Source organism: Contarinia nasturtii, unplaced genomic scaffold (genome assembly GCF_009176525.2).
Source record: "Contarinia nasturtii isolate CC-2019 unplaced genomic scaffold, AAFC_CNas_1.1 Cnas_scaffold_2739, whole genome shotgun sequence".
Taxonomy (NCBI): domain Eukaryota; kingdom Metazoa; phylum Arthropoda; class Insecta; order Diptera; family Cecidomyiidae; genus Contarinia; species Contarinia nasturtii.
Window position 1 is genome coordinate 228,353 of NW_022200056.1, and position 19,279 is coordinate 247,631.

Here is a 19,279-nt window from a genome sequence, read left to right on the forward strand (position 1 = left end):
AACGTCTAATCTTTTCTTGATTGTGGAGCGCGAGACGTCTTTTTTAAGATGGCGTAGCCGTTCAACACCTTGGCTCAACGACATACCTGAATTTTCGTCGAACAACATAACTATTGGCTTATCTTGCTCTGGAGAGGAGGCTCGGTTTGGCTTAACATTGGGCTGATCGTTCACATTTTTTTCGTGCTTATACTGCTGGATTCACTTTGTTACGAACCTCCTTGACTTTTTAATATATTTAGCAGTCGATGCAATCGACATTCTTTGTCCTTTTGGATGCAATTGCAGAAAAACGGCTTCAAACCGTGAATGAAAATGTTCAGAATTAATGTTTTCGTTGCACAACAAACACTGTACTGATTTGAGAGCTGTCAATGTTAATTGGCGTAGTAGCTTAGAGTCTCATCTGGCAACACCAGAAATATTTTTAAGATATTTGAAATTTGTGGTAGTTTATTCAACCTCTCTCTATAATGAAACATACTGTAAGTTTATTCACTTCGTTGTGTCTAATCAAGAAATTGTCACATTATTATAAATACAGCTCATGTGTGTGTATTTAAAACGAAACGTTTTTGATTTTGAAATTGAGTTTCCGGGACGATAAAAAGTATATTACGTGAAACGTTAGCACGGCATTGTGTGCATTATTCAAAGTGTTTCATATTAAAAAAAAAAAGTCACCGCTAATGCCAATACTGTCAATTCATTGTTACATTGTCAAATCAAGTTTGTGACGTTAAAAGGAAAAGAAAGAAATAGAATCAATGTTTAATCAACTACATTTATGCGCATCGAATTCTACTTAAATGTCGTTCGATTAATGTATGCGTGTGTATTTTTGCTTTTGATATTGAAAATTATGCATAAATAACCAATAATCATAGTGTCATGACACCATTCCGCTATTTAAAATAAAATTTCCTGGAACTTGAAGCACATAACTTTTCAATTTTACACATAACCACATATCGAATACACAATGTTCGGCCGACCGTTCCAATTTAGAACAAACACTTATCCGTCTTATACAAGCCAAGTGAAAAGACGCGTTTTTTTTTCTCTTCTGACGGCAATTACTTTCGACCATTCTGGAATTACGAGCAAATTATTTCTTGTGAAAGTGATTAGTTTTTACAACGACATTTTACAATGCTCGTTTTGCGATATCTTTTTGAACAAATCGCCAAATTACTGGCACTCAGAGGTGATAATATTTTGCTGGAAATAAATTTTAAACGAAAAAAAATGGAAATTAAAAAACATTTTGAAGGAATTATATTGAAAATTTGTATGAAATATCGAAAAAATAGCCAAAATTTGGCTAAAAAAGTGAAATATTAAAATAAAAGAAGAAAATACCAAAAACTATTGATTTGAAATAAAAAAGCACTTTTCTGCATTTTGAGATTAAAATTAAATTTTTGTGGATTTGTTTCAGATACGCGATTACAACACCTGCCATTTACGTCGGTTGAAAGTCTCATTACAGTAGTGACGTTGTATTTATTCTTCGTGTTAAAATGGGGACCAAATTTCATGAAAAATCGAAAACCATATAACCTGAAGACGGTGTTGCTCTTTTACAATGGTTTTCAAGTGCTTTGCAATTTCTCCCTTTTCGCATATGTAAGTAAAGAAAAGTGAGTAGGTTCATGAATTTAGCGCAATTCTTTGGAGAAATCGATTGAAATTCGTCTGACCATAGAGATGCGAACAGAAAATTCTTTGCATATGGTGAACAACAGTAATTGCTTGCATTTATTCTTACTGTGAGTGACTAACGATACTGTGACAGACGTATTCGAATTCCTTTGTCAAGATTTGTAGCACCAAATTTCATAAATCTATTAATGATATCAATTTTGGAGCAAAATCTAAAAAAAATTCAATTTTCCGATTTAATAATTGTTTTGATTTCTCCATTCAATAGTCTATTTACCAAATTAATATGTCGGAAAATGTGTCAGAATATAAGATAAATTATTTCTGCGAGGAACTGGACTATTCTGAGAGCTGGATCGGTACGCAATGCGCAATATTGGCCTACTTCTATTTTTTGATCAAAATTCTCGACCTACTTGATACGGTATTCTTTGTGTTGCGGAAACGAACTCGACAAATCTCATTCTTGCATGTGTATCATCATATGGCCATTTATGTCGGCGGTTTTATTGGCATATCATGGGCACCAGGCAAGTAAAAAGTTAATTTTTATCAAAAAAAAAAAAATGTAATAATGCTTGATCTAATCGATACATATATTTCCAGGTGGACATCCGTGGTTGTTTTGTCTTTTAAATTTATTCGTCCATATCATAATGTATTCATACTACTTTGGTACTGTATGCAACGAAAAACTAAAAACAAATCTGTTCATAAAACGTTCCATCACCCAAATGCAAATTGTAAGTGTAAATAATACCCAATCAATTTCAACGCATTCACGAAAAATTTCGCTTAAAATTTCAGATTCAGTTTGTATTTGCAATAACCCACTTGAGTTTGCCGTTTTTCGTCCAAGACTGTGGCTATCCACGAATATTGTTATACATCGGCATTTCACAAAATGCAATTATGCTACTGCTATTTTCGGATTTCTACTATAGAGCCTATATGAAGCCAAAACAAAATTCATCGAATGTCAAAATCAGTAAAAAGAATTTCGAAGAACCGAACGAAAAAATGACGAAAATCTCTTAATATAAGAAATCTAGTTTATTTATATCAAGCTAATATTGTTAATAGTGTACTTAAACATATTAATTGTACCAAATAAATGCTTTTCTAAAATAATACGAGATGATTCTTCTCTAACACATTCGACTTCATCATGGGAACTACTTCAGATTTGCTCAATGGAAAATTTAGAAATAAAGTATCTATGCAATTCAAGGAACCTTTGAATGAAGGATAGTTCTTCGTTGTTTTCTGTCAGTAACTGAGCAAATCCTCTCTGAATTTTTGGCGTGTGAGCCGCTTTAAAACATGGATATTCGCCAAAAGAAACAGCAATGCAAACAGTAAGCGCGAGCAGCTAGGCGATTTCTCTTGATTTTGATTTCGCTTGCAAAATGGAAATCGTCACTATTTTCTGCAAAAATGTGCTTTTTTTATCGATATTACTGCAATTAAAATCTGTACTGAATAGCACATGTGTCACCGAATCGATTTATGCGAATCAGGAATTCAGTATTTTATTTTTATATTCATTTTGCTTAACACCATCGGAATATCCGGTAAAGTAAAATGTACACACACAAAACATAAGTAGTGGAAGAGTTAAAGTGTGTTGGTAGGTTGCGAAATTATTACCGATAGTTATCGAAGTAATAACTATTTGTATTTTAATACAATTGTTGTATTCATATCAGTGCTTCTACACAGACGCACGAGGCTACAACAGTTGACACTCGATATTTTGCGCGATGGGGTTAAAGCTTATTTCTTTTGGTCAATCGGTGTGACGTAGAGAGTGTCAACTGCTGTTGTAGTGGCGTGTGTCTATGTAGAAACACAGATTTGAATGCAGTGACGATTGTATGAGAATAGCAATATTTTGACTACTACCAATATGTTTTGTGTGCATTAACCCGAATTAATACTCTCACACTTCTGCATAAATGACTGTCAATTATTAAATCCATTTGTATGATTTTTGTAATTAGAATTTATGCATAAATATGCGATAATCATTTGTTCATATAAAGTAGACAATGTTCAGCGTGTTTAGCACGAGAACTTATCCGTGTGGTACAAACCAAGTGAATTGACGTGTTATCTCTTCTGAAGGCAATTCGGACCTTTCTGGATTACGCGCAAGTTATTTCTTGTGAAAATATTTAGTTTTTCCAAGGAGGTTTTACAATGTTTTATTTTCGATACCTTTTTGAACAAAGTACCAAATATCTGGCGCTTAGAGGTGATGTAAACATTATTTTAAAGATTATAAAAAATGTTAAAGGAAAAAAAATCGAAAAAAATATAAATTTTTTGAAAAACTTGTGAAAAAAGGCACGATTAGACTGACATCAGTATATATAAAAACTTTCTCTTTTCGAAGATTGAAATAAAACGCTGTCAATTTCTTGTGGAATTTCAGATCCACGATTGCAACACCTGCCATTTACGTCGGTTGAAAGTCTCATTACAGTAGTGACGTTGTATTTATTCTTCGTGCTAAAATGGGGACCAAATTTCATGGAAAAACGAAAACCATATAATCTCAAGTCGATGTTGCTCTATTACAATGCTTTTCAAGTGCTTTGCAATTTCACCCTTTTCGCATATGTAAGTAAAGAAAAGTGAGTAGGTTCATGAATTTAGCGCAATTTTTTGGAAAAATCAGATAAAATTCGTCTGAAGATAGAGATGCGAAGAGAAAATTCTTTGCATTTGGTGAACAACAGTAAATACTTGCATTTTTCTTACTGTTTGTGACTAATGATACTGTGACAGACAAATTCGAATTCTTATGTCAAGATTTGCAACAAATTTAATAAATCTATTATAAAGATATCAATTTTGGAGCAATTCTCCAAAAAATTGAATTTTCTGTTTCAATTTCATAAAAATTGTTTGATTTTTGTATTCAATAGGGCATTTACCAAATTAATATGTCGGAGCATATGTCAGAATATAAGATAAATTATTTCTGCGAGGAACTGGACTATTCGAATAGTTGGATCGGTAGGCAATGCGCAATGGGGACATACTTCTATTTTTTGATCAAATTGCTCGACCTTCTCGATACGGTATTCTTTGTGTTGCGGAAACGAAATCGACAAGTCTCATTTTTGCATGTGTATCATCACATGGCCATTTATATCGGTGCTTTTATTGGCATATCATGGGCACCAGGTAAGAAAAGATCAATTTTTTTAATATTTCATGTGATCGATGAACTTAAAAATACTTACAGGTGGACAAGCGTGGTTGTTTGGTCTTTCAAATTCTTTCGTCCATATCATTATGTATTCATACTACCTTGGTACTGTATTCAGCAAGAAACTAAAAACAAATACGTTCATAAAACGTTCCATCACCCAAATACAAATCGTAAGTGTGAATAATAGTCAATCAATTTCATCGCACAATTCACAAAACTTTCGCTTATAATTTCAGATTCAATTTGTGTGCATAATAATCCACTGTAGTTTGCCGTTTTTCGTCCAAGATTGCGGCTTCCCACGAATATTGTTATTTTTCGGCATTTCACAAAATTTAATTATGCTAGTGCTATTTTCGAACTTCTACTACAAGACCTACATAAAACCAAAACAAAATTCACCGAATGTCAAATCCAGCTAAAAGCGTTCCGAAGAACCCAACGAAAAAATGATGAAAATCTCTTAATAATTAAGTTTAATTATATCAAGTAATTGTTCATAATAATGTACTTAAACGTATCCATTGGTTCAAATAAATACCCTTTTAAAAAAAAATACGCTAGGTGGTTCGGACTCTTTATTATGAATAATGCAACTTTCCTAATGAAGGAATACTTTTTCATGCTAAATGTCTTCCGTGTGTCCGGTAACATAGGGGGTTCTGTGTTTTACCCCCCAACAAAACGAAAAGATTGCCCACCTATGATCCCGTAAAATCAATATGTAATAACCTGAATTAAACAATTCTACTTAAATGACTGTCAATTATTAAATCCATGTGTATGGTTTTTGTAATTAGAATTTATGCATAAATATGCGACAATCATTTGTTCATATCAAATAGACAATTTTCAGCGTGTTTAGTACGAAAAATTATCCGTGTGAGCCAAGTGAATTTGACGCGTTTTCTCTTCTGAGCGCCTCTCTGGATTACGTGCAAATTATTCATTTTTTATTCAACGAGTTTTTACAATGTTAATTTTTCGATACCTTTTTGAACAATGCGCCAAATTTCTGGCACATAAAGGTGATTTAAACATTATTTCAAAGAATAGAAAAAATGGTGAACGAAAAAAAAGGAAAAAAAAATATTTTGAAAAAATTGTGAAATAGTGAAAGAATACATCAAAATTGGACTATTAAAAAAGTGACATATCAGTACTGTTGTCAACGTCCGAGATCATTTTTGTCCGTCCGAAACAAAAAAATTAAAATTTGAGTTCGTGTTGATTTTTATCGCACCAAAGTCTGAGTTTCAAAAATTTTCTTATAATTGAATGTATCAGAATAAAAACTCAACTTTGCATTTCACCTGTGTTTCTTCTCTCCTGAAGGATTTTCCATAAGTGTGAGCAGGAGCCTCCTGCCAGGAGGTGAGATATGAAGTTGAGTTTTTATTCTGACACATTCAATTGTGCTTAAAAACAAAAAATAAATAAAAATATAAAAATTATAGACGCCAGAATATTTGAAACATTGACTTGCGATGCAGATGTCACAAACAATGAATTATTGACATAAGATGTAGAGTTTTTGAAAACGGTCATGATTCATAAACTTGAAATATTTTGTTGGAAACTCGAAGAACGCTGTCCGAAGTTCGAAGTAAAGTTGAACGAACCCGGATGAACTCGGATCATACGTCCTCAAGGAAAAATTTAAGGGGGGGGTCTAATTGAAAAAAATCGACAGGGGTAAGCAAAAAAGTGAAGTGTATTTTGCGAAAAGTGTACTTTTCTGGTTTTTTTTGCTCTTCACTTTTTTTGCGAAAATCCCTAGCATATTGAAAGAATTTTCGTACATGTCAAAACTCAAAATCAAAAAAAAGGTCCTCACTTTTTTGGCCAAAATCCCTAGCAAATTGAAAGAATTCTTTAAAAAATTAAGGGGTAACACTTCGTCAGGGGGGGGTGTAATCGGACCCCTCGGGCCCCTGCTGAGGACGTATGACTCGAACTGTCCGTATCCGTTGACAACAGAATTTATCAATACACTAAAACCAATTATTTAGATCATGAACGTGAAAAAATGCGCTTTTCTCGTAGTGAAAATTAAAAGTAAATGCTGTCAATTTTAGATCCACGACTGCAACACCTGCCATTCACATCGGTTGGAAGTTTCATCATAGTAGTGGCATTGTATTTATTCTTCGTACTAAAATGGGGACCAAATTTCATGAAAAATCGAAGACCGTATAACCTCAAGCCGATTTTGCTCTTTTATAATGCCTTTCAAGTGTTTTGCAATTTCTCCATTTTTGTATATGTAAGAAAAAACATACATTGCACACTAGGTGTGCGAAAAAGTAAAAAAATAACATTTCTGAATTTTTGTATAGGCAATTTACCAAATCAATATGTCGGGATACAAGATAAATTATTTCTGCGAGGAACTGGACTATTCAGATAGTTGGATTGGTACGCAATCGGCAATGGGATCTTATTTCTATTTTTTGACCAAAATTCTCGACCTTCTCGATACGGTATTCTTTGTGTTGCGGAAACGAACTCGACAAATTTCATTCTTGCATGTGTATCATCATATGCTCGTTTATGTCGGCGGTTTTGCTTTCATATCAATGGCACCAGGTAAATCAAAACAAGTGTCTGTAGTTACAGTGTTCAATTCCAAAGGATTCGCACAGCTCGAAAACCTTCCAATCGCCATCGAATCTTCGTATATTGTTCCTTAACATTTTTTTTAGTTAAAAAAGTTTTCACGAAATTTATTTCTGTGCGAATTTGACATCGGTCGGTGATTCAGATTGGCGCCCGTTTTCGAACCTTGAATCTCTCAAATATCGCTTAAGTTTTCAATAAATTCACAATATTTACAGGTGGTCATCTGTGGTTATTTGCTGTTTTAAACTTATTCGTCCATATCATTATGTATTCCTACTACTTTGGTACTGTATGCAGCGAAAACCTAAAAACAAATATCTTCATAAAACGTTCCATCACTCAAATGCAAATCGTAAGTAGGATTTGGAAAGGACTTTCTATCATTTTCATCGCATTGACAAAAATCTTTCAAAAATTCAGATTCAATTCGTGTGTACGATAATCCATCTGTGTTTGCCGTTTTTCGTCCAAGATTGTGGCTACCCACGATCACTGTTATACGTCGCCATTTCACAAGCTGTAATCATGCTATTGCTGTTCTCGGACTTCTACTACAAAACCTACATAAAATCAAAACCAAATTCACCGAATGTCAAATCCAGCTGAAGAATTTCAAAGCTCAAACCAAGGCAAATGTGTTTTAATAAGATAATCAATTGTTCATGCAGTGTCAATGCAATAAATATTCCGAGTATAATTTTGAAAAGAGCATAGTTTTTCTTTTACTTTTCCGCACACACCTAGTGTGTAAGGTAAAGTATTGGAATCGGTCGAAAAATTAACACCCATAAAAAATGTGTTTTCTGGGTGTTTTTGGGGCCAGGGAACACGAATCCAGCGTTTTTTCGATGTCCGAATGTATGTGCGTACCCTGTACCCTGTACCCTATACCCTGTACCCTGTACCCTGTACCCTGTACCCTGTACCCTGTACCCTGTACGCTGTACCCTGTACGCAAAAATTTGTTAACACGATAACTTTCAAACAAGAAAAGTAATTCAAAATCTGACTTCACAGGATGATTGGGGGTGCCGAGGAATAGAAACCATTAGATTTTGATCGACTTTGGTTGACAGGGTAAAGTGTCATGTCTGGTGTGATGCCCATGTCCATCCATGGGAAAAATTCAATTTTTCTTCCAAAAGTGATATTTAATGTATTCTTAAACACTCAAAAATGTGTATTGGGGAGTTTTTGGGTACGAGAAAACCGAATATGACGTTAGTTTTGCGATACAATCAACTTTCGAAACACTTTTCATACAAAAAATTCAAAAAATTTGGATTTTTGTATGGAAGCCATGCCTGTATGATATCGTAATGAGCTGAAACTTTGCACAGGTTATTTTTATCACACATAAATACTATTCCGAGAGTTTGAAGACATTTCAACGAATATTAGGGGCACCTCTCGAACAATATTTTGGATTTTTCGCTCTAAAACGAAATTTTGTATGGGAAGTACCCTTAATATGCATTGAAATTTCTTCAAACTTTCAGAATGTTAACTTTTTGTGAAAAAAATAACCTCTGCAAATTTTCACATGATTACGATATCATATAGGCATGGCTCCGATACAAAAATTTCCATTTCTAGTAGTTTTTGTAAGAAAAGTGCTTCGAAAATTATTTTTATCTAAAACTAATGTCAGATTTAGTTTTCTTTCATGTCGTGGATCACAGTGCGGAAAAGTTCATCTTACGGATGTAAGACATTTTATTTTTCCTCCAATCCGAAGGAATATTTTGACGAACCAACCAAGAACCCAACTGAGTGAATCGTCTCTGAATGGCCAAGCTGCACGAACAGGAAACAAAACGCGAAAAATTGGTTTTGCATGGAAAATTGAAAACAGTCTTGTGTCTCTTTTACTTTTCCGCATACGCCTACTGTGTAAAGGGAAAGTATCTTCTAGAAAAATGTATTTACTATGTGTACAGGTAATAATTACCCTGTAAAAAGAAGAAACAAGTATACTTTTGCCACACACCGTTCGGAAAAGTCAAAATCGATATATGTATCGTTCAGAATAAAAATGACCTCCTATATACAGTTTGCTATCAATAGAGGTCACTTTTATTCGAACCGATACATAAAACAAAGTGAATTAATGCGCATACGATTCAGTTGAAATGACTGTCAATTATTGTACGCGTTTGTATTGTTTTTGGTTATTGGAAATTATGCACAAATAAACGATAATCATTGTGTCATGACACCATTCCGTTATTTTGAATAAAATTTCTTGGAATTCGAACCGTATAACTATTCAATTTCGCACATAGCCGCATATCAAATACACAATGTTCGGCCGACCGTTCGTATTTAGAACGAACACTTATCCGTCTTATACAAGCCACGTGAAGTGACGCGTTTTTTTTAATCTCTTCTGACGGCAATTACTTTAAACGACAATTACTGGATTACGAGCAAATTATTTCTTGTAAAAGTGATTAATTGTTTCAACGACATTTTACAATGCTCGTTCTGCAGTATCTTTTTGAACAAATCACCAAATTATTGGCGCTTAGAGGTGATAATATTTTGCTTAAAACAAATTTCAAACGAAAAAAAATGAAAAAAAAAAACATTTTGAAGGAATTATATTGAATATTTGTTTGAAATATCGAAAAAATAACCAAAATTTGGCTAAATAAAGTGAAGGATCAAAGTAAAAGAAGAAAATACCAAAAACTATTGATTTGAAATAAAAAAGCTCTTTTCCGCATTTTGAGATTAAAATTAAATTTTTGTGGATTTGTTTCAGATACGCGATTACAACACCTGCCATTTACGTCGGTTGAAAGTCTCATTACAGTAGTGACGTTGTATTTATTCTTCGTGTTAAAATGGGGACCAAATTTCATGGAAAAACGAAAACCATACAATCTCAAACAAATGTTACTCTTTTATAATGGTTTTCAAGTGTTTTGCAATTTCTCTCTTTTTACCTATGTAAGTGAAGAATTTTCGAAAAAAAAGGCTTGATTTATTTGAACGGAACTCAGGAATGGCCGGAATTTCTTTATCAAGTGAAGAAATGATAAATTAATAGCAAAACCAATTTTCTAATTCTTTTCTTTGGCGAAATAGGTCATTTACAGCATCAATGTTTTGGGTTACAGTATTAATTTTTACTGTGAAGAATTAGACTTTTCGGACAGCTGGATTGGGGTGCAATCAGCGATATTCTCTTATTACTATTATTTGATAAAATTGCTCGATTTATTCGATACGGTGTTCTTTGTATTGCGGAAACGAACTCGACAAATCTCATTTTTGCATGTATATCATCATGTGGCCGTCCTTACCGGTGCTTTTATTGCCATTACGTGGGCACCAGGTAAATATTAGACTTTTTAAATGATTTTCTTTTGGAGTCATTTATCGGACAACTTTTGCGCCCTCCCTCTTTCTCTCTCTCGATCTCTGTTTTTCTCTTTCTTTGTCTTTCTCTAACTCTTTCTCCCTCTTTCTCTTTCCATTGAAGTTAAGTGTTAACATTGAACTTGAAAACCGCGAAAAGAGCGTCGATCGGACACATTTTTCCCGTTCGTTCCACTTTTAAAGTCATAAATGTCCAGCTTAATACAAAAAACGTCCCTACACGTCTGAACAAACAGATGAACGCCGTTATGCGGGTATTGTTTGACACCGTTTGCTAAGCTCTGCAGTTTTCGATTTCAATGTGAAGACATCAGTGTTCGATTTGTCATCTAATCAATAAAAATATTTCCAGGTGGACATCCATGGTTGTTTGGTCTTTTAAATTCTTTCGTCCATATCATAATGTATGCCTACTACCTTGGTACCGTATACAGTGACACATTAAAAACGAATATTTTCATAAAACGTTCCATCACCCAAATGCAAATCGTAAGTATTAATAAATTAATCAATCAATTTCATCTCATTCACAAAAAAATTCGCTTAAAATTTCAGATTCAATTTGTATTTGCAATAACCCACTTGAGTTTGCCGTTTTTCATTCAAAGTTGTAACTATCCGCGACCATTGTTGGTCATCGCCATTTCACAAAATGCAATCATGCTACTGCTATTTTCGGACTTCTACTACAAAACCTACATAAAATCAAAATTACCAAAAGTTAAGTCAAGCTAAAGAATTTCAAACATACAAATAAAAAAAATCCCTTGAAAAAAAATCCGCAAATTAGAGACTAAGAAAGCTAATTTAAGTGTATCGATTTGATATATTATGAAGAATTACTTCTTTTTGTAAAGAATCTGAATGTAGGAATCCATATGCATAATAAATCTGTGTATTTATATAAAACGTTCGAATTGCGGGTCCAGAAAAAAAAACGTTCTTTCTTTTCTTTCGAGATTTTCCATTGATGATAACAATAATGAGCCACTTAATGTCGACCGCCAAGAGGGAAATTATTTAATTCGATTTAATTAAAGGGAAGTTAAGTCTTTATCACGTCGAGAAAATCTACATATATCAGACGCCTCATTCAATGTCGGATTGAGACGAGAAACAGTGGAGTGAAATCAAAAGTGGCCGCGATTTTTTTTAGACTACAACCGAAATTAATGGAGTTTAATTGAATTAAAGATTCATTGAACAACCACATCTTGTGGATTATCTTGATTGTATTGTTTCGAAAAATCTCACCATTTCGACATCAAATGAACCAAAATAATGGCTTTGACAATGAAAATGACTCGTGACAAAGAACATGCAGAATGTGCTGTGCGAACGAAGAATGTGAAATTCGGATTCTTTTGAGAAATCCGTTGAAAGGAAGTTTTTCTTCACAAAGAGGAAGCACTTTGATCTTTTGATTAGGTCACAGTCAACAAGAACGTCTTGAATAGTTAAAAAAATACAAATTGATGGAGCATTTCATGTGGAACGTTTAATTTATTTCAGATTTATTTAAGTATTAGCGATTTAATCGAATTTTGTAAACACAATGAAATTTGACCCCATGAAACTTGTGGAAGTCGAAGTAAGTATAAATTAACTTAAAGTTTAGTGCAAAATAGTTTGAAGAAGGTAGTTTATTTCGAATGTCGCTCAATTTAAAGATGCAAATTTTTATTATTCACAATAAAATCGTGTGAATGATTTAACGTTTTTTGATATCATGCGTTCCTGTTAGTAATTTACTATTGCTATGATAATTTAAACGATTAAGACCATGAATTGTAGATTACACTTTTAATAAATTATTAGTCGTTCAACAATGCGACGCCTTTCTTTCACTTTACTTTCTCTCCCTCACTGTTCTTTTTTACTACCTCTCTGTCAGATTTTTTCTCTCTCTCTTCCTTCACACTCTACCTTTCTCTTTCCTTCTAAAATTTATTTTCACCCGTTTTTTTTTCAAATCCTTTCATAATACTTTTTTGCACACCTAATGTGGGAACGGTGATTTGGTGTTAAATGCTATTCAGCTATGCTTTTGATTTTGGTTTGACTCATTGCAGTGTCAATGTTCGGTTTCCACTTAACGACGCGACGATTATGGAGTAATTTGGCAATACACAACAGTTCTGGAGTCATTCAACTGGTAGAAATTCATTTCGTGAATCTACCTCAAGAGAAACTTTATTTTTCACTCACGGAATTATTACCAACCGTTACTGGGCTGCTCCATTGAAGACGAAACTTTTGATCTATTTCTTAAACTTTTTTTTTTATAAGTAAGCTATTGTTCATGTATGAGGTGACGAAAAGCGGTTTTGTTGGAATTACCAATGTTCAGTCGCTCTTATGTGACACAACAATACCTCACATTATCACATCAGTTTTTCTTCATTCCTACTGTTGTCTCATTTGTGCGTAAAAGAATTGTTAGTACCCGACCGGCCATAAAAATCGAAGCGAAAGAACTATCAACAAAACACGAAACAATAAACAAACCATAAAAATACACAAATGTTTTCCATAGAAAGTTGCACTTTGAGAAAGGGCAAACTTGGTTGTTGGTTCTTTTATGGCGTCTAGACTGAATACGAAAACAGGTGATATGTCTAAAAAATAATTTTGCAAATGAAGCACAAGAAAATTGAGCGCGATAATTTGGATGCATTTTTTCTTTTGTTTTGAAGAAACATCAATGGTTGTCTTCATTACTCACTAAAAAAACGAAAAATGACACAATGAAATTTTTTTGGGGTTTTTGAAATCCAAGGTATGAATGAGGATGATATATTCCGTTCTGATTTGCCGTGTATTTCTAGATAAAGAAGATTGATTTCATTCAAATTCATCCGAATTTCAAGTTTCAACGATAGTCTTATGAAGTTAGATGTGGAAAAGGTGAAAATTATTATGACCTTTGAGCTCATGAATTGTGGATATTTTCCTATGAAAACGGACAAAAATTAAGCAAAAGAAAGAAAAGAAGCAAAGTATTTACGACCGACCATAAAATATATGGATTTGACTTGACTACTACGTTTTTTGATTCGACCACAAACAATTTCAATTATAATCTTTTAACCAAAACTATGAAAATAGAAAAATTTGAATAAAAACCATTTTTCGTTTCAATTTCAATCAATTTTATTTCATCTTTTAAAATTTGATTTTCAAACTAAGCAGGTTTTGACTTACATTTGAAATCAACTATTTTTATCTTTGAATTTGATACGATTCAACAATTACTAGACTGCTCCATTTAGAATAGAACTTTGAACACACTCCATAGACACAGATCTATTGAGTAGATATTGATTGGTTTTTTGTAAGCTAGATACTAATTTCCAGTTGTCTATGGTTTCCATATCTATGAGCTTCCCTTACATATGCTGTAAGAGCTTTTCAGTTTGAATGAAGTGTGATTTCCCATCACACAAGCAAAAACATCCCGTAAAGAAAGTAGTAAGAAAAACTCTTGTCGTACCAAATAAACTGTCTCCGATTTGTTTCGCGGTATCAAAGACCAAAGATTTTCCTATAGATTTTCAATTCTCAAAAAGTATACTCGAAGTTTCACCAAAAAGCAAGATTGTTAGTGTCTTTTTGAACGAAATCCAGACTACTACTTTTGATTTCTCATTCGACTTCATTGAAAATTGCTTTTTATTTTGAAATGAAATAATTTCACTTTGAAAAGCGATGGAAAAATAGAATTGCATTGATGAAACGTAATCTTTTACAAGAAAATAACCAGTTTCCTTCTTTAAATGATACGATTTATTATATTATTTTAATGAATTCAGTAATTTTTGCCATAAAATGTGGCCGCTGCTCGACAACGGGCTTGTTGTTTTTCTTCTTGCAACAAAGTTGAGTATCTGCAGATGTATGCGCCCTTTTGTGGTGTCCATTTGCTTGGTTTGTTGAGTATGTGTTCGAGTTCCATTTTGTTCAATTGATTAGCACGTAGAAATTCATAAAAACTAATATCGCGTCCATAATCGCATCTAACACAATGGCACTCAAAATTCCATTTTCTCAAATCATTTTGTCGTTCTTCGTTCGATTCATCACTAAAATTTCGATAACTTATAAAAAGTTGTTCACCACATGGAATGCGTTGAGTGGCGATCAATGTCATTTCAGTTTTTTCAAGAAAACCCATCAGATTCGGCGAACAAGAGTGATTAATATACGATGCGATGTCAAAGGTGAGCAAACGTTTGAATTCACCTTCTTTTGTCACTAAAGTGCTTCCAAATGAATTTGCAAAAATCGCCGACACATTATGCGATAGAAAATTTTGCAAAAAGCTATAACCATCGGTATTTTCGTTTTCGAGCTCAAAATATTGTTGTACTTTCGGGAACGTTATGATCAATTCATATGCATTACGCGTCAAATGACGATGACGCCAAATTCTATAAACGGAATCGTCTTCTGTCAATTTCAAAATGCAATCAAGTCTCGATTCTCTGGAATTGCTGGCCTTTGGGATATCATCATTTATGGATTGTTCAACAAAATTTTGCAAATCTTCGACATTTTCAAAGGTTGCCATCGATTCCAATACAATTTGAATCGCACTTTTCACATTGAAACATTCGATTTGATGAAATTGAGTGCCACACTCAAATTGATGGCTTAAATTTTCCTTTTTACATCGTTTACTGCAGAAGAACACCGTTTTGCATTTTTGGCATCGAATGAAATTGGCTCGGGTCTCGTGGCATGTTAAGCAATACGATATTGGATTAAACGTTTCAACAACAGCTGAGTACGCTCGGCTGACCAGTGCCACTTCACCAACTTCCAGGGATTTTTCTGTATGAACTGCACGACCAAGTTTCGACGATTTTGAGAGAAAACACTTTTGTTTGAAATCTGGATGATTGAACTTGGATTTATTCGATGATTTTGTGTGATTAGGATGCTTTCGATTTCGCTTCTGGTGACGATAATTTGGTTGATGTTTTGATAGATCTCCGCCCGCCGAATGATCCACGAAAGAACTTCGCCGTTTATGTATCTTACGCTGCCAACGATTGTGATCCGTTTTCATTATTGAAATTATTAGAAATTTTTGAACAACAATTTAATAGCTATACTATATTTGCCTTTATCAAAGACTGTACTGTCGTTTTGAAGTCTTTGTATACTGAGATTCGAATTCCTCAAAAAGTACCGAATTACGTTTTGAAATCATATCGAATTCGTTTTCATCGAAGCAACACACTTATGAAAGAAATTTATTTGAATTTAAGAAAAAGATATATTTCATTCGAATAGCGCCACACTGTTCATCTGCATTTATTCCTTTCAAGTTTCAGCAAGAGCCTTATTGGTCGTCGCCGTGCAATTTGATTTGAAAACATTTTATTTCTTTTGGTTTATTTCCGAATTAAGACAGTAAATTCTACTTGGTTTGTTTTCGAGTCCTGTTTTTTGTGAAAACACATCAAAGTTTCGCATTTATTACATCTTATTACAGGTTTTTTTAATGAGTTCGGCTCTTCGGCTGAACAAATTTGGAATGAAATTAAAGGTGACTCAATTTAATTCAAACTTTTAGTTTGTTGACTTTTTGTGTTACCCTGTGCAAAGTTTCAAGTCATTACGATTTATATAGGCATGGCTCCCACACTGTCAGATTCAGTTTTCTCGTGAATTTAAATTTAAGTAAAAGATATGTAATAAATGCATGTTGTGGATCACAGTGCGGAAAAGTTCATCTAACGGATGTAAGACATTTTATTCTGATTGTGAGTTAGGCTATTCTAGTTGATAAATTGTTTTCGCAAATAATAATTTTAAATTTATTGATAACGGATCAAGTATTGACTGCTATTCAATTCATATACAAAAATATGCTTTACTATGTTTAAGTGACAGGGATATCTATATCAAAACTTGACCGGACTATTATTAACAAAAAATTAATTTGAAGCTACAGATACTTTTACAACATTTTCTTTTATTTAATCATATTTTTACGGTTTCATTTGAATGAGCATGTTCTTTTCCATTGAGATTTCATCAAATATCCAAGCTTTTCCTACTTAAACGCCTGCCACTTCTGATATCAAACTTGATTTGGCCATACGATCGGTTCGATCCAATCCAAATAATAAGCCACTCTTGTATAAATTCCTGGGAAAGTTGTACCACCACAGACAACCCCAAATGACACGACGCCTACAATCTTTGCAACCGAGCTGACTCCGTTGAAATACTGGAGTGGCCCTCCACTATCTCCGTGGCAAGCATCTCTTATTCCCTTTGGATCGTATGCACAATATTGACCCTCAGAGAGACCGTTTCGAAATTGTGCAACATTTGGCATTTTATTCCATTCGATAACCGTTGCATTACACTGGCGTAATGGCATTGTGGACAGTTGTGCCATTTTCAAGTCATTTGATCTCGAAGATACTTGAATGTTAATAAGTTAATTATTAATTTTTTCTCCATATCTTCTAAACTGATTGAAATATTTACCATTTACTGACGGATCCACAGTTAAACCCCAACCTGTCACCATAAGATTTACATTCCATGGTTGGTCTCGTATATCTGTTTCCAAACAAGCCGGTCCAATTTCATCCGTAAAGTAAATATTTTTCGTTACCTCAATCAATGCAATATCATTCCTTTTTGTCAAAACTGAATAGCTGGGATGTTTGAAAATGTGCTGTTGGAAAAGGATATAAAAATTAAAATAATTAGTTAAATTACAGAAATACCATTTTAAGTGATTGAGCCGGAAAATAAATTTCTGATTTGACTAATAAATCCAACAATTACAAACTAGTGTTGGTTTTTTGCTTGTATTAAATTGAGCAACCAGACTTAATTATTACCTTCACTTGATAATCATCATACCAACCGCGGTTATCATCAATCAACCTAGTCTGTTGAGTTGTAAAATTGACATTGAAAAATAAAGTTTGAATATTTGAATTGGAGTGGTTCTTTTCTTACTGTTCCTAATCGAATAAGGACTGGTCGTTTGGGCGACACACAATGCGCTGCTGTTAATATAAATTTATCTGATATAACTATGCCACCACAATCAAAAGTCGTTAACAAACGGCTATTAAGCTATCCCAGAGCAGCCTTAAAACATGTAGAATATTTATTGCAATTTTGAACCATTTTATAATGAAAAGAAAAGAAATACCATCCATATATATGTGTTGGGTGAGGCAGTTTCTCCACCAATGATTCTATTTGATAGGCTGATTAAGGGAGTACGGAAAATAAATAATGAAAATTAGTTGAGTCATAATTTTAGCTCAGCCATTCATTTGACTTATGAATAAATAAAATCATCTGATCTCATCAAGGTGCAAATCGAAGTGTTTTTTGCAGTTTGCACCTTGATCCTCATATTTTTGAGAAGATCGAAAAATGTCTTTTGGAGAATTACTAAACCTCTTTGTGATGGTCGAAATGTTTGACGAACTGTTCTCAGGATATCAATGATTTTATCATATCCTGAATAAATAGAAGAAAGTTTTTCTATGATGTATCTACGATAAAAATATGCCAAATATAATTCTAATAAATACCTTTTCTATTAGCGATGTCTAGTGGTGTTTCATTATCGTTATTTTTTAAACCAGCATTGGCTCCGTTCAGCATTAAAATCTCCACAATCTTTTCAAAACCTTAAAGACAATCAAACAAGTTCCATAGCAATTAATAGCAATTAACAAAATAATATTCTTATTAATCTTGAGACCTTTATTCATAGCGGCATGCAATGGTGATTTGCCGTTGTTAGATTGAATGTTAACATCAGCACCATTTCGGACTAAAACTGCAAGGACGTTTTCGTGGCCTGGGTTTAAAATCGGAAAAGCGAATTTTCATTTTTGATGTAAAAGATAGTCAATAACTATGGTTCCTTATAAAGAAATGATTATTGAATAATAATTCAACAACTTGATCATACAATAATGCGTATTAGTTGATTAACAAACATTTAAAACAAAAATCAGAATGCCATGCAACTCTTGATTGCATACGACTTCAAGCGTGTTATTCAATTGGCGCACCGAATTTCGTCGCTCGAAATAGTGCGCAGTCAAGAGCTCGAAAGTATAAGTTTTTTCGGTTCTTTTTATTCAATGCGTATAAAGTTATTGTACATTTGACGCGTGTGCACTTTGCACATAGTGATCTTTTTCTATTTGTTTTAGTTGACATTGAAATGATAAAAGGTGTTATCTGTTTTTTAATTCTACTCTTTTCATTAACTGGATCATGACCGTTGCAAATGATTTGTATCCAAATGTAATGAAATATTTTTAAATTTTGATTTTATTACTTTTCCGCACACACCTAGTGTGTAAGGTAAAGTATTGGAAT

At 33.4% G+C, this 19,279-nt stretch overlaps 4 protein-coding genes and 1 long non-coding RNA gene across 5 annotated transcripts; 3 read left to right on the forward strand and 2 right to left on the reverse strand.

The window, feature by feature from the left end:
- Nucleotides 1-963: 963 nt before the first annotated feature.
- Nucleotides 964-5,423, forward strand: LOC116348985 (elongation of very long chain fatty acids protein 5-like). Its single transcript, XM_031780231.1, has 9 exons — nt 964-1,207; nt 1,442-1,629; nt 1,934-2,195; nt 2,272-2,408; nt 2,473-2,692; nt 4,103-4,290; nt 4,599-4,860; nt 4,922-5,058; nt 5,125-5,423. The coding sequence occupies exons 1-9, from the start codon at nt 1,153-1,155 to the stop codon at nt 5,308-5,310; spliced, it is 1,635 nt and encodes a 544-aa protein (XP_031636091.1). The 5' UTR covers nt 964-1,152; the 3' UTR covers nt 5,311-5,423.
- Nucleotides 5,424-5,766: 343 nt separating this feature from the next.
- On the forward strand, nt 5,767-8,216 carry LOC116348994 (elongation of very long chain fatty acids protein-like). The gene is made up of 5 exons (XM_031780243.1): nt 5,767-5,916; nt 6,967-7,154; nt 7,228-7,477; nt 7,726-7,862; nt 7,931-8,216. Exons 1-5 carry the CDS (start codon nt 5,862-5,864, stop codon nt 8,114-8,116), a joined length of 816 nt encoding a protein of 271 aa, XP_031636103.1. The 5' UTR covers nt 5,767-5,861; the 3' UTR covers nt 8,117-8,216.
- Nucleotides 8,217-9,814: 1,598 nt separating this feature from the next.
- On the forward strand, nt 9,815-12,540 carry LOC116348988 (elongation of very long chain fatty acids protein 7-like). Its single transcript, XM_031780236.1, has 5 exons — nt 9,815-10,043; nt 10,278-10,465; nt 10,604-10,853; nt 11,250-11,386; nt 11,453-12,540. The coding sequence occupies exons 1-5, from the start codon at nt 9,989-9,991 to the stop codon at nt 11,630-11,632; spliced, it is 810 nt and encodes a 269-aa protein (XP_031636096.1). The 5' UTR covers nt 9,815-9,988; the 3' UTR covers nt 11,633-12,540.
- Nucleotides 12,541-16,617: 4,077 nt separating this feature from the next.
- Nucleotides 16,618-18,296, reverse strand: LOC116348991 (serine protease persephone-like). Its single transcript, XM_031780239.1, has 5 exons — nt 18,285-18,296; nt 17,888-18,007; nt 17,767-17,817; nt 17,405-17,597; nt 16,618-17,338 (listed from the first exon to the last, which is right to left on the reverse strand). The coding sequence occupies exons 1-5, from the start codon at nt 18,294-18,296 to the stop codon at nt 16,989-16,991; spliced, it is 726 nt and encodes a 241-aa protein (XP_031636099.1). The 3' UTR covers nt 16,618-16,988.
- Nucleotides 18,297-18,319: 23 nt separating this feature from the next.
- Nucleotides 18,320-18,750, reverse strand: LOC116348992. Its single transcript, XR_004201870.1, has 3 exons — nt 18,651-18,750; nt 18,478-18,576; nt 18,320-18,403 (listed from the first exon to the last, which is right to left on the reverse strand). It is a non-coding gene; the product is annotated as an uncharacterized LOC116348992 (long non-coding RNA).
- Between the last annotated feature and the right edge of the window lie 529 nt (nt 18,751-19,279).

What these genes read in the sequence shown, in the direction of transcription:
- LOC116348985 (XM_031780231.1), top strand. Translation starts at nt 1,153, where the DNA reads ATGCTCGTTTTGCGATATCTTTTTGAACAAATCGCCAAATTACTGGCA. An exon ending in CCATCACCCAAATGCAAATT is followed by an intron (nt 2,409 to 2,472) that starts GTAAGTGTAAAT and finishes TTAAAATTTCAG; the next exon opens with ATTCAGTTTGTATTTGCAAT. An exon ending in ACCGAACGAAAAAATGACGA is followed by an intron (nt 2,693 to 4,102) that starts AAATCTCTTAAT and finishes GTGGAATTTCAG; the next exon opens with ATCCACGATTGCAACACCTG.
- LOC116348991 (XM_031780239.1), bottom strand. An exon ending in TCCTTATTCGATTAGGAACA is followed by an intron (nt 17,818 to 17,887) that starts GTAAGAAAAGAA and finishes ACAACTCAACAG; the next exon opens with ACTAGGTTGATTGATGATAA. An exon ending in TGTGGATCCGTCAGTAAATG is followed by an intron (nt 17,339 to 17,404) that starts GTAAATATTTCA and finishes TTAACATTCAAG; the next exon opens with TATCTTCGAGATCAAATGAC.
- LOC116348988 (XM_031780236.1), top strand. Translation starts at nt 9,989, where the DNA reads ATGCTCGTTCTGCAGTATCTTTTTGAACAAATCACCAAATTATTGGCG. An exon ending in CAAATTATTGGCGCTTAGAG is followed by an intron (nt 10,044 to 10,277) that starts GTGATAATATTT and finishes GATTTGTTTCAG; the next exon opens with ATACGCGATTACAACACCTG. An exon ending in TGCCATTACGTGGGCACCAG is followed by an intron (nt 10,854 to 11,249) that starts GTAAATATTAGA and finishes AAATATTTCCAG; the next exon opens with GTGGACATCCATGGTTGTTT.
- LOC116348994 (XM_031780243.1), top strand. Translation starts at nt 5,862, where the DNA reads ATGTTAATTTTTCGATACCTTTTTGAACAATGCGCCAAATTTCTGGCA. An exon ending in CAAATTTCTGGCACATAAAG is followed by an intron (nt 5,917 to 6,966) that starts GTGATTTAAACA and finishes TGTCAATTTTAG; the next exon opens with ATCCACGACTGCAACACCTG. An exon ending in CCATCACTCAAATGCAAATC is followed by an intron (nt 7,863 to 7,930) that starts GTAAGTAGGATT and finishes TCAAAAATTCAG; the next exon opens with ATTCAATTCGTGTGTACGAT.